Here is a 13,928-nt window from a genome sequence, read left to right on the forward strand (position 1 = left end):
GGGGCAAGTGACGGTGTGTTGGGCTCGTTTAGCAAAAGCATTTTAAACTGAAGAGTTCAAGCAGCAGATAGAGGATAAAGGAGACTGAAATGTCAACTGGCTGACTCACTGCCAGAGAAGGGTTACCGGCTGGACAAAGTGGAGCTCCGACAGCCCAGAGGGCCCGGTGCTGTCCAGCACAGCCGAGACGAGAATAACACCGCACACAAATCAAGGAGAGCCCCGTCAGCGCTCACGTTTGCCCTGTAGAAATTAGACTGAGGCCAACGCTACACCATCTTACTATCTTACTCCTATTCACTAACCCCAAACTAGTTAATTAGCTTAACTAAGCCTAAGTTTTCTACTATACCTGATGTTTCACAAAAGTTAGGAGCGCTCATGAACCGAGGATAGAAGAGGAAGAATAATCAGTCGATATTAAAGTCAAATAATCAACTAATGTTTCAGGAGCACATCAGACGACTACGAAACACTTAGAAAATCAAATAAGAAAACAAGATTATGTGTTTTTGTCTAAGTTTAAACTTCGCTGAAGTAGTCGTAGTAGTAGTAGACTGATAATCCTCTTCAGGGATCACAAGTACTTGACGGGACTTGTACTTACAGTCCGGGAAGCAGTTGTCGGGGTCCATGGCCTCCTCCGCCATCTCGGAGTACTCGTCCTCTTCCTCTCCTGGCTTCCTCAGGTCCACCGTGCTGCCCTCTGATAGGCTGATATCGTCCTTCTGCTGATTAAAGCATCAGATGATAATCAATGGTGAGTTATCTGATTAGATAATGAATCACACTGATGAGCAAATAACTCAACAGATCTGATGAGAGAGACGACAACCGTCTTTACGCCTCAGCTTTCATTCCAAACCGACCATGAGTCCCGCTGCTGGAGACGTGACCCTGGAGAGTGAGGACGTTTTCCACTGCTGCATTGTGCTTTTCTTGAAAAGAGCCTTCCACTATTCCAATTTTTTTGTTACTGTCAAAAAATCTGATGAGAACCCTGAAGCTCTAATCTCTCAAACGTTTCTGAGTCACTGTCGCTTCCCACCGACATGCAAATCTTTAAAAACTGATTTCAAACACAAGGTTCTCAAGGTCCTTGTTGTTTTTATATTGTATTTGTTGAAGACTATTCTGCTTTTTTATATTTTGATCTCATACACGCCACTTGCTCAAAAAAAGGGAGTACCTCATAAATAAATGCTGGCTAAGTATTGCTAACATTTAAACAGCGCTTCATGGCACTGAGCTATCGCGCTCTTCCACTCTCGCTAACAGAATATCCACATTCTTGTGATGTATTTGAACAATTCCTACTCTTCAGGCTGCTTTTAGCGTCAGTGTTGAAGTGAGTGTTGTTACGTCTACAAAGTAACGTTTGTGTGATCATCAGCATGATTCTGGCTGCGCTGAGGCGGAATGAGTCAGATTTAACGTTACATAACTGGCAAGAATCCTGGCGCAGAAATCAGAGGCTTCACCTTCCAAACGCTCCCGCCCACCGACAGGAAAATTGCCGTCTGTTCACTTGCACTCTGACATCTGGACGAAGCCAGACATCAGGAAATCCCCCCAGCTCGCCCTCGCCCCCCCATCACTTCAAAGATCCCTGTTTGCTAAGCATCATGGGAGTTTAGTCTTACAAAGGTAGATGGAGTTCTGCTGAGGGATAAGGAAGGACATTCAACAAATTTTGTTAAAAGTCTGGACAAAGACACAGTAGGGGTTAGCGTGTGTGTGTGTGTGTGTGTGTGTGTGTGTGTGTGTGTGTGTGTGTGTGTGTGTGTGTGTGTGTGTGTGGACAGGTGAGCTGAGTCTAACCTGAGTCAACACCTCATGAATACATTCAGGTTCTGGGGGGAACAGCGAGCAGCCGGCTGCTGTGACGAATGCCAGCCTTGTATACGCTCACGCACACAGGTGAAGCCAAGCGGACATGAACACACACCTAATCTCTGACACACACTCACACGTGGCGAGATTCACACAAAAACTGGACAATGAAACAAGCCCACACACACACACGCCAGCCTTGGACCAAAACTTCCTGACAGTCGATGTCCATAATGAGGCGTTTAAATGTATTTCTATTCATAAGCTGCTTTTATTGTGCAGCCAGAGATGAGCTGCAGGCAGCGGAACAAATTCAGCTGCTGCCGAGTAATAAATCACATGGAATCACATTACTTTCATCACAATAAGAAATTGCAATTTTCATTCTAGTATTTATCCATTTATTTTAGCAACTCAAGTGCTATTGGCTTTTAAGCACTTAATTATATGAATGTCACTAAGCTCAAGCTCTCAAACTGTCCTTGAGTTTTCTTTTGCATGCGGCTTCTACTTCCACTCCCCGACATGGCAAAGGGAAAATACTGGAGCTTAGAACGAAGAGCCAACATCAAAGGCTAACGTGAGCTTAGAAGTGCAAGCGCTCAAAGATAACATTTGTGTCGCACCAAACACGCGCACCAAAACAACATGTTAGCTTTGAAATAAGAACAAACATCAAAAGACGAAGAAACAGCGAACACTGAAAGATAACGTCAGCTTGGAAGAATGAGTGAACCCTAAAAGATGCTATTAGCATGGGAAACACAGAAAAAAGAGTAAAGAAAATATTAACTTGGAATTAAGAGTGAAAATTAAAAGATAATGTTAGCATACAGCAACGAACAAGCACCAAAAGACACAAAAATCATTTTGTAGATGCTAACTTGTCTCGTTGGTGTTTTGTTTTTTGAAATATGACGTTTAAAGCACTTTGGACTTTGAAGGTAACTAAAATCCTACACAACCAAGACAAAGGTTCCCTTTCCGGCAAGAAGGTTGTGGGTGGAGCCCCGGCTGCAGCACGGGGTCTTTCTGGGTGAGTCTCCATGTTCTCCCTGTTCCTGCTGGGTTCTCTCTGGTACTCCAGCTTCCTCCACAGTCCAAAGACATCAAGAGGGACCAGGTTAATCCAGACTCTAAATTGACCGTAGGCGTGGCTGGGAGAGCCAATGGTTGTCTGTCTCTATGTGTTGGCCCTGCCATGGACTGGTGACCTGTCCAGGGTGAAGGCTGCTGGGATAGGCTCCACCCCCACCACCCTGAACAGGAGGAGAGGGGGAACATGGAGGGAGGGAGGGATTTATTATTCAGTTTTTCTGTATTTATAGAGCTATTCTCATATTACGACCACCACAAAAACTACTTCCACTAATATTAATGATAATAGTCATCATTAATAATCATCATTATTAACGATGATGATAATAATCCCAAATTAGGAACATTTCGCAAAAATTTTGTGAGCATTCTCAAGCTTAAATGGCGTCTGAGTTGAGTTGCGTTGAGAACGTGGAGGTGCTGCTCCAGTAGGTTCAAATTCATTTCAGAGGTCCCAAAATTCAGAATTGAACAAAAGCTTTGGCACATCTGCCCCTACAGAAGCAGGTTCCTGGTCCTGCTCAGCTCCGTCCCGCCACCAAGTCAGGATCCGAGGTGACCAACAGGCAGAACCTCCCTGACGGAGGTCATAAGCTCACAATGATGCTAATGACATTAGCAGCCAGCAAACGAACACATTCATTAGTCATTTTGAACAGAAGCTGCAGTTACAGTCAAGGCAGTGACTCACTAACAGAATTACATCGGAAGGTTTTAACCTGTTTAGTGGGTGATGTAACTTGGCTGGCAAATCTGTCATTTGTACGGTCGCATCCTGCAACTGCTTCTCATTCCTCTGAGTGAGAGAGTGTGTGTGTGTTTCTATTAGGAAAAAATATCTTTATTGAAGGGTGTCAAGAGTGAGACAAAATGAATCTCTCTCACATTTAATGAGCCTAAACAACTGTAAATACTCCACTTTCCATGGTTCCATGTTTGTGCTTGTGACCAATGTCATGTTCCAGATATCTAACACACAGCCAACGAACTCCATCCCGGTGGAGTGTTTTGTGCCAACAAACGCAGAAATAAAAACATATTTTATCTGTCGAGGAGGAACAAAAGAGGACTGATGGAGGCAGAAATGCAGCCTGACATTCTGGCAGCAGAGCCACAGAATGTGCTGCGGAAGCGTATTTGACAAAGATTAACTTGTGCAACGCTAAATAATGACTGCACGTGACAATGGCACCGTACATTTTCATCACATATAATACTGGACGGCTGCTACCAGACAGAAAAGCTCCTTCGCTGGAAGAACACACAGTTGCCAGAGCAGATCTCAGCTTTGAGCTCAGCTTTCTGTGCCAAGTTGAGTGGCACATCTCAGTCTCACGTTTAGGACAAAGTGAAGGCTGGATCCAACAAGCAGATATCAGAGAACAGACAGATGCAGGAAGTGTTGCTGCCCAAGCATCCTCAGCATCATCGGTTACCATGGAAGTCTTTATTGAATTGTCTCCGCCCACTTCTAGCAACAAACCTGGGAGGACCTTGTCAGTTTCAACAAGCGAAGCTCTGAGACACCGACTGCCTGTGAGCAGCGCAGGTTAACTACTTCAGGTTTTGTACAAGTTTTTATCTGCAGCAAACCTTTACAAACTGCTTCGGCTCTTATTCACGCTGATCGGAGAGGCGTTAATGTCAGTGCCTGATGACATGTTGTTTATCTGGTTACAGCATTCATCTATTTATGATCTAATTCAACAATATTTTACTGCTAAAGTACAACACACACCCTTGCTTGCATTAAGCTAAACTGACTTGAGATGCTACTTCTTCAGTCATATATTGATATTTTTGGACTCAACATCTAAATAAATATACAAGTAACTATTTTTGATGTGTTGTGTTGTTTTTCTTCTCGCTCAACTTCATTACAGCCCTGACAGAAGTACAAACCTACTCTGTTTATCAACTCCTGTTTCTTGAGGAGATCTGACTTTGAGCGTCACCGCTGCAGTCTGTGGCGTTGAGGGCACGGCCATGTTTTGATCTTGACCACTGACTAACAGAGGAGAGAAATCAAAGCAGCGCTGTCTCATCTGTCTTACCAACACCTGCCTCTGCAGACGACACCTGTACATCTGTTAGACTGGCCCTGAACTGGACAGGGGTCAAAGGTCGCCTGCTAGAGACAGACAGACACACACACACACACACACACACACAATGAGGTCTGTGGTGAACACAAGCTGAAGACAATTTAAGATTTTGTTCTACAACATATAACATGTCGGCACAGCCGCTGCAACTCCTGCTCCCCCCAGCAGGGGTGCCAGAGCTTTAGGTGAGTCTTCTGCGTCCAGGACATAGCTTCACCCCACCAAGACTCCGACTCTGCCTCCTCATGGCAGCCCAGCTCAAGTCAGGAGGCAGGAGGAGCTCATGATGACCTCCTCCTGCCACTGGAACAGGATCTGGCAGAGTGAAGACAGTGGGAGTGTGGACTGAGCATGCTCAGTAGCCCACCACAGTCCTCTGAAAGCTACTAAGCCTTCAGGGGCTTTAGAGGAACAACAACAGCGCAGGACCTGGGGGGTACCTTCTCTCAGCAGCACCAGGACCCATACACAGCCTTCATCCACCTCAGCAAAGCCTTAGACAGCTTCTCTCCAAACTTGGGGTACCACCCAAGTTTGTCTCCATCTTGATGCGAGCCAGATTCCTTACTGGGGGAATCCAATCAGAGCCATTCAAGGTCAAGGCTGGAGTGAAGCAAGGCCGTGAACTGGCACCGGTCTTATTTAATGTCCTCCTAGCTGTCCCCCACCTCTCTCACCAGAACCGTGCTGCCATGACGGATGTCAAATCCATGAACTCCAATACCTGGATGACTGCGCTGTCCTTGCACACAGCCCAGACTCATGCAGCGTGCCCTCGATACGACCCCTGGGCCGTCCGTCGGTGTCCAGGTCAACGTCACAGAAACTGAAGTCATGGCCCACCTCGTCAACCAACCTCGTTCAATCCCCTGCTGCAGACCACTACTCTGCCCTCAGACAGCTGATAATAAACCACATTAATAATGTCTTGATTCTGAGAATAAAAACCTCACGTTCAAGGTTAAAGTCTATAACGCCCTGCCTGAAGCTGAGGAGAAACAGAGTTTCTGTGTGTTAGCATATAAAAATAGAGTGAATCTTGAAGATGAAGTATGTTGGACTACAAACGTACCTCTTCCCTGACATGATCACTTCCTGTTGGACTACAAACACACCTCTTCCCTGACATGATCACTTCCTGTTGGACTACAAACGTACCTCGTCCCTGACATGATGACTTCCTGCTGGACTACAAACGTACCTCATCCCTGACATGATCACTTCCTGTTGGACTACAAACACACCTCATCCCTGACATGATCACTTCCTGCTGGACTGCAAACGTGCCTCATCCCTGACATGATCACTTCCTGTTGGACTACAAACACACCTCATCCCTGACATGATCACTTCCTGCTGGACTGCAAACACACCTCATCCCTGACATGATCACTTCCTGCTGGACTACAAACGTACCTCATCCCTGACATGATCACTTCCTGCTGGACTACAAACACACCTCATCCCTGACATGATCACTTCCTGCTGGACTACAAACGTACCTCATCCCTGACATGATCACTTCCTGCTGGACTACAAACACACCTCATCCCTGACATGATCACTTCCTGCTGGACTACAAACGTACCTCATCCCTGACATGATCACTTCCTGCTGGACAACAAACGTACCTCATCCCTGACATGATGACTTCCTGCTGGACTACAAACGTACCTCATCCCTGACATGATGACTTCCTGCTGGACTACAAACGTACCTCATCCCTGACATGATCACTTCCTGCTGGACTACAAACGTACCTCATCCCTGACATGATGACTTCCTGCTGGACTACAAACGTACCTCATCCCTGACATGATGACTTCCTGCTGGACTACAAACGTACCTCATCCCTGACATGATCACTTCCTGCTGGACTACAAACGTACCTCATCCCTGACATGATCACTTCCTGCTGGACTACAAACGTACCTCATCCCTGACATGATCACTTCCTGCTGGACTACAAACGTACCTCATCCCTGACATGATCACTTCCTGCTGGACTACAAACGTACCTCATCCCTGACATGATCACTTCCTGCTGGACTACAAACGTACCTCATCCCTGACATGATTTAATGATGGGACCAATCACATTGTAGCTCATTTGGATTAACTGGCTGCGTGTTGGAAAGTTAAAAAAGTGACTTATTCATGGTTTCACAGCAAAATTCAGAGCAGCCCAGTTCAAAATCTCACCGGATATTTATACTTTATTGTTGAAAGTTACATTATATGAAATACTAAATACTAGATTGGTGTCTTATTCCCCCACCGATTTTCCTGCCTTCATGCGCGCTCAGTTCCCACTAACTTCCACATAACCTCGCCATGGCCACCTCGACCGGCTCATTCAAGCTTTACGAGACAGTAAAACTACATTCCGTGATTTATGACGCCATTAAAGCGCGGTCAGCTTCTTAATCATTACATAGCCAAACACAGGCTCTATTAAAACAGAGTGCTGGAGCAGCTTAACAGCTTCTATTTACAGGGAGCCGTTTGTGTACCGGAAATAAATTACATCCAGCCGACCTGGAGGGAGAGGACAGAGATATAAAGAGGTGAAGAGGAGCCGAGACAAGGAGGAAAACAAGAAATTACACTGGAGAGAGGAGTGGAGATAAGTAGGAGGGCAGTGGGAGGGCACCCACCTGCACTAAGGTCAAGAGCTCACTTTTGAATCAGCATCTATCAGGATCCGCCCACAACCTTACACATTAATAGAGCTTATCACTGGAAATGGGCCTGAGCCCCTTCTTAAAGGGCCTGAGCCGATTTCATAAGAAGTCCACGAATACGTAAAAAAAAAAAAAAAAACTTGTAAAAAAGTATTAAAAAATTGCCCCCCCCCCCCCCAAAAAAGGGGTTCATGCTCTGTTTCATGAAAATTGACCTGCTGACTTTACACCTGAATGTCAGAACCCTCACAGCACCGCCAGGAGGATTCAGGGTCCAATTCACTGTCCCGCCAACCCCGGCTGATGTGGTTCAGCCACCATCATACAGAGAGACAGTTTACAGATGTGATCTTAATCCTTCTGGATTGGGATTTCAGATTACAGTTGAGATCTGATCACCTGTTCAGATCCGCCTTGAATCTGCAACGCCTCCACGTGATTGACCTGCAGTAGCCAATGAGACCGGCATCAGCTCGCACTAGAACCGCGTGAGACCAACAATACATCGCTGACCGCCTCCGTGTTTGTGTTTACGTCTCGTTTGGTCACATGACGTCCCTGGATTCCCCGAAGGACGAACGCTATGGCCGAGTTCTCCTGGCTTTACAACTCTGTCAGGACATTCAGATCTAGCGTGGACACTATCTGATATTATCCATATGAAAACCACGTCATGTGCGTTTGACATTGTGCTGACAACCACACAAAGGTAAAAGTAACTGTGAAAGAGGAAGAGCAGAGTGAACGTTTGGAGGAGCCTGTCGCTCCATCACGAACAACACCGAGCAGGAAGGAGGGACTGATCTTGTGATCATGTGCTAACACTACCATGCATCCCTCGACCAGATGATGTCAGACTGTCATGGGATCAATATTATCCAATGATGGATGAGTGTGGGAGCAACCAGGGTAGTAGAGGCTGGAGGGGGTTCTAGAGATTTAGCCCCAGAGAGCCTGGTGACCTTGATCCCTAGGACATCCCTCCAGCCAGTCAGACCTGAGGAAACGTCCTCAGTCCAGCTACCGGCCGTTCACTGGCTGATTTTGTTGAGTAAAAACAAACTCGTAACCTGTCAGACGGATCCAGAGACACCTGCAGGGGTCTGAGCCTCACCGCTGAGATAGAGGGACACGGAGGGAGGGAGAAAACAGGTGCATGACATGATTAAAGAGGAAGATGACGATGAACTGAGTCAGCACACACACACACACACACACACACACGCACACACACACGCACACACACACACACAAACACACACACACACACACGCACAGAGCTTGACACAAATCTGTCATTTCATGTTAGATACAAAGAAGAGAGAGGGGAAACAACCAAACAACTCTTCTGTTTGTTTTCTCAGCGCACACACACGCACACACATGTATTATATTCATGGGGTTTTGTTTGACCTAATGCATTCACTAGGCCTCACAGCAAGAAGGTTCCAGGTTGGAGCCCCGGCTGCAGCACGGGGTCTTTCTGGGTGAGTCTCCATGTTCTCCCTGTTCCTGCTGGGTTCTCTCTGGTACTCCAGCTTCCTCCACAGTCCAAAGACATCAAGAGGGACCAGGTTAATCCAGACTCTAAATTGACCGTAGGCGTGGCTGGGAGAGCCAATGGTTGTCTGTCTCTATGTGTTGGCCCTGCCATGGACTGGTGACCTGTCCAGGGGGAAGGCTGCTGGGATAGGCTCCACCCCCCCGTGACCCTTAATGTGTAGGAATAAGCGGAAGATGACGATGGATGGATGGATGGAACATCTTCCTGTGTTTGGATCAGGAATTGATAACCAGTTCTGAGTCAGAACCGATTCCAACCATTTCCATCGGAATTGTACACTTCCAACGTTATCAATTCTTCTCAACGATTCTCTCATTTCCCTGCATGACCTTTTCTGGTTTTCCAGAAATTTAGCGCCGCGGTACATTGGGTCACTCTGCATGACAAATCAGACTACAAGGGGCAGCAGCATCACATCCGTATCCACCGTCTTTCGCAGCATCATGGACAGGAGGACGTGGGAAAGTCTGGTTCCACTTCACGAAACGCAATGAAAAGCTGCACTGTTGTGATATCGTGCAAACGTGGGAGTACCAGCAACATGCAGAAGCGTTTGTCCAGCAGGCACGGCGTTAAATTACAAGAATGCCATATACTTGACGCCTGCGTACGGGCGCTCTTGCTGCTGGCCAAACAAGCGCCTCTGGTGACGACGGTGACGTTCACGTTAAACGTCCTGCGTTAGCACGCTGTCACCTTGCAAGAGGAAAAATCAAAGTGTTGCTTTTGGTGCAGAGACCGTGTAGAACTCCTCCTCAGGAACCAATCAGAGAAGTGAGAAGGAATTGGACTGATAGGAAGAATCGACAACGGCATCGATACTGAAAAAACGTATCAATGCCCAACCCCTATTACACACACACACACACACACACACACACACCCCAACACCCTAAACCTAACCTGATTCTAACCTTGACCCTAAAACCAAGTCTTGACCTTCAAACGGCCCTTTGAAGATGTGAGGACCGGCTAAAACGTCCTCACTCCGTTGGTTAAATACGTATTCTAGTCCTCACTATGTAGCAAGTACAAGAACACACACACACACACACACACACACACACACACACACACACACACACACACCCTTTTAGCACTCTCAGGCATAGTGTTGCAGTGAGAAAATGACGGACCATAATGCAATGCCTGAAGCGTGGACACGATCAAACATGCGCTTTAACAAAAGATCATGCACTTAAGGATGCACCAGTAGTGTGAAAGTGGGCGTGGTCACGCCCCGTCAGCCCCTGACCTAATATGGAAGAGTTGTGTAGGTAAATGAAAGAAGGAAACATCTCTGATGTAACATGATAGTTGAGAAACTCTCAGCTCAGGCTGAGCTCTGTAGAGGAGGGATGAACAAGCGTGACGTGAGAATAATCAACCGCTCATTAATTAAAACGTTCAGAAACGATCCGTCCACAGGAAGCGCAGACTGTAATCAATGCCACGACGGCGCCGCTCCTCCTCCACATCTTCCACACGCTCAAGACCTCCATTAAAGCCAGACAGAGGCGAGGATTTGAGTCAACGCTCAGCCGCTCTGACGGAGGCGAGCTGAGAGAGCCGGCACCGCTGGTCAAACAGCAGAGTTGGAAATGACAACTGGATTTACTGGGGAGAGTCAGTATCACCGCCGAGCAGAGCCTCATAAATAACGTGTGTGTGCGTGTGTGTAAATGAGTAAACAGTTAGACAGGAGCATCTGTTACCATGGCAACTGTACACAACATAGCAAGACCAGCAGGCTCATCATGCCGAGGATGGAGGTTCTCCTGCCTCTTCGTGTTCTAGAGCATCTGACCTGATGTTGCTGCCATCTGGAGATATTTGGATTTCATGAGGAACCTGAGCCGGCACCCATGACGACGCTCAGATACTTTCACAAGTAGAACTAGACATACCACGCCACAGCAATACACCTGACACTGTGACCTTTGACCTCAAAAACCTTTCAGGTCATCCAAGAGTCCCAGTGGATGTCAGTGGTTAGCAGCTCAGCTTCTGGAGCCATCAGTGTTTACAGTCCCAGCAGCTTCCCAGGGCCCCTCAGCAGCTCCCAGCCTACATTTCAGACCCAGAAACCCATTAAACCTCTTTACAGGAAGAGCTCCTGTTGGCTCCGCCCACAGGCACGGTCCCACTGTGGACGACGAAGATGAGAGTGACAACACTCACATCACACACACGAGCGCGCGCACGCGCACACACACACACACACACACACACACACACACACACACTTGTGTCAGATGTAAACAAGCTCAGGTGTTTGTGAGTCAACCGTTGTTTCCCCTGAGGTCACATTTAGCAACTCTGTGTGTGTGTGTGTGTGTGTGTGTGTGTGTGTGTGTGTGTTTCCAGTTCCTACCTCCTCCTGTCCCTCCTCTTCCTCCGAGCCCTCGCTCTGGTCTTCTTCCCCGCCCTCCTCCTCTTCCTCTTCCTCCTCCTCGGGGAACTCCACGTCCGACTCTCCGGGGGCGATGGGGACACTGATGGTCAAGTTGGGGTTGGTCATGTAGCTGTCGTCCTCTGGAACCACGTACTTCTCCACATGGCGGCCTGGGAACAAGAGAGAGAGAGAGATCAACACTTGAGCCACTTCAGAATTTCTTCTCTGACCTGCACACCCAAACCTCTTTGATTTAAAGTGAGTAAGAATCAAAAGTGGGAAGTTCCTCTGTCATTGAACACCTCCACAGTGCCACTTTGGTACTGGTAGGTGTTCATGGAGCTGGGCGAGAGGGCAGCCATCAAAGTAACAAGACTACAACCCGAAATCTTCAACAAAAGAAACGAAACCCAAATGAAGCGCTGTGGTTCCTTCACAAAAACACCATTTTCCAGGTTAAATCATCAGAATTCTAAGAGTTTATTCTTTAAGAGTAACTGAGGCTTTTCTCATAAATCCCTGAGTTATTCAATATACAACCTCATCTTCTTCATCTCGCCTGGCCCTGATACGCCATCGCATGACAGCGCCGGCAGCGACAGCAGGGGCGTGCGGTCCCCGTTACCTATGACGGCTCCGTTGGCCTCCGTGTGGATGGTACTCAGGCGCTTGAGCTTCATCATGGCTTTGGCTTCCTTTCGCTTCTGACGACGACGCTTCAGGTTCCCATTGAAGAAATCCACCACCTGCAGGGAGAGGAAAGTGTCAGCTGCAGCGCTGACACGCGGCTGACCAGTCATCCAGGGGTGGGAGTACCTGTCTGCGGCACCAGCCCAGGCCTCGAGTGATCCTGTGGATGGCGATATGCAGGTTGTTCATCTCGCCATCATCGTCCGGCGCTGACAGGTTGTCAGAGCTAAAGCTGCTAAGAAGCAGCGCCAGGAAGAGGTTCAACAACTAGAGAGAGAGAGAGAGAGAGAGAGAGAGAGAGAGAGAGAGAGAGAGAGAGAGACGTGCGACTTTTACCAAAAACATGGCTGCAGGTTTACATGTTGAAGGTGAAAACACAGTAACAGCGAGGTGCCGTGATGTCATCGATTTCTTGCCAGCTACAGTTGATCCAGGTGCAGTGGACCGTGGTCGCCATGAGGGACTTTGAAGCTATCATGTCTTAACTTTGTAGGCTATGATTCTAATGTTAGCTAAAAGGCACTAAGCACTGAAGAGGTTGATGGGAGATGAGTTTTGCTAGCAGATTCGTAGCTGGAGCAGCGCAGGGATGAGGCATATTTGTAGTCCAACAAAGACTTAGCATGGGTTAGCATCCGTATGGGTTCCCTCCACTAACTTCTAGTATCGAAACACCCACTCCTGCACGCACGCACAAACACACACACTCCTGCACGCACACACACGTCACTTTCCAGGTAGATAATTCAGTGTGAGTTGAATTTTCTTTAACTGATCACTGTGTTGCTCTTAGTCGGATTGGCTTGCTGCAACCCCAATGTGTGAGTGTGTGTGTGTGTGTGTGTGTGTGTGTGTGTGTGTGTGTAGCCGCACTAACCATCTTTTGACTGCACCTAGCCCACTTACCACCTATGGAGACGCCTGTTTGTCTCTTCCTCAGAAGCACTTCAGCAGGACTTGATCACCAACGGCGCTGTTGTGAGGGCGCGATTGTTATCCTGGATTAAATTGCCAGTGCCTTTCGGTTTGGTGTCCTGCGTTGCAATGGTTAAAGTTAACGCTCAAGGACAAATTATCAGGAGAAAGTCTGGGCTCTTGGTTGAGAAGAAGAACCTCTCACGGACTCGTGAGATTTATCAGTTTAATTCCTCCTTCATTCCCATCATCGCAGCAGCAGCCACTAGAGGGCGCCTGTCACCTCAACATTGTTTCAGGACACTTGACTAACGCCAGCATTCGTCTGTCTGTCCCTTTGCTACCTTGTGTACTGACACACACATCAACACGTGATGCACACAACCGAAATATTGATGGCAAGCCAGTGACAGACCCACACACACACACACACACACACAAAAACAAACACAAACACACCCCCTGCAGGCTGGATGTCTCTTGGGAGGCAGGTGGTTTCATAACAACTCCAATGGAACCGGCAGCCTCCCAGTTTCTGGTTGTGTAAGATGAAACGGGCCAGTGGGTCCTGACCTCTGACCTGTGTGTGTGTGTGTGTGTGTTTACATAAAACATCTTACTTCTGAAGAACTGCATCTGTGCCC

The 13,928-nt window shown here is 47.5% G+C and overlaps 1 protein-coding gene across 4 annotated transcripts in view; it reads right to left on the bottom strand.

The window, feature by feature from the left end:
* Positions 1-13,928, bottom strand: part of LOC147241290 (sodium channel protein type 5 subunit alpha-like) — a 142,151-nt gene that overhangs the window by 29,621 nt on the left and 98,602 nt on the right. For all 4 annotated transcript variants that reach the window (XM_086191509.1, XM_086191510.1, XM_086191511.1 and 1 more), the window contains 4 exons: positions 12,496-12,636; positions 12,305-12,425; positions 11,659-11,849; positions 608-731 (listed from right to left, as the gene is read on the bottom strand). In XM_086191509.1, the coding sequence (XP_086047635.1) occupies positions 608-731; positions 11,659-11,849; positions 12,305-12,425; positions 12,496-12,636 (577 nt within the window). The remainder of the gene's footprint in view (positions 1-607; positions 732-11,658; positions 11,850-12,304; positions 12,426-12,495; positions 12,637-13,928) is intronic.

This window comes from Aulostomus chinensis, chromosome 21, assembly GCF_037954235.1.
Source record: "Aulostomus chinensis isolate RoL2024-O1b breed Wild chromosome 21, RoL_Achi_v1.0, whole genome shotgun sequence".
In the NCBI taxonomy this organism is placed as follows: domain Eukaryota; kingdom Metazoa; phylum Chordata; class Actinopteri; order Syngnathiformes; family Aulostomidae; genus Aulostomus; species Aulostomus chinensis.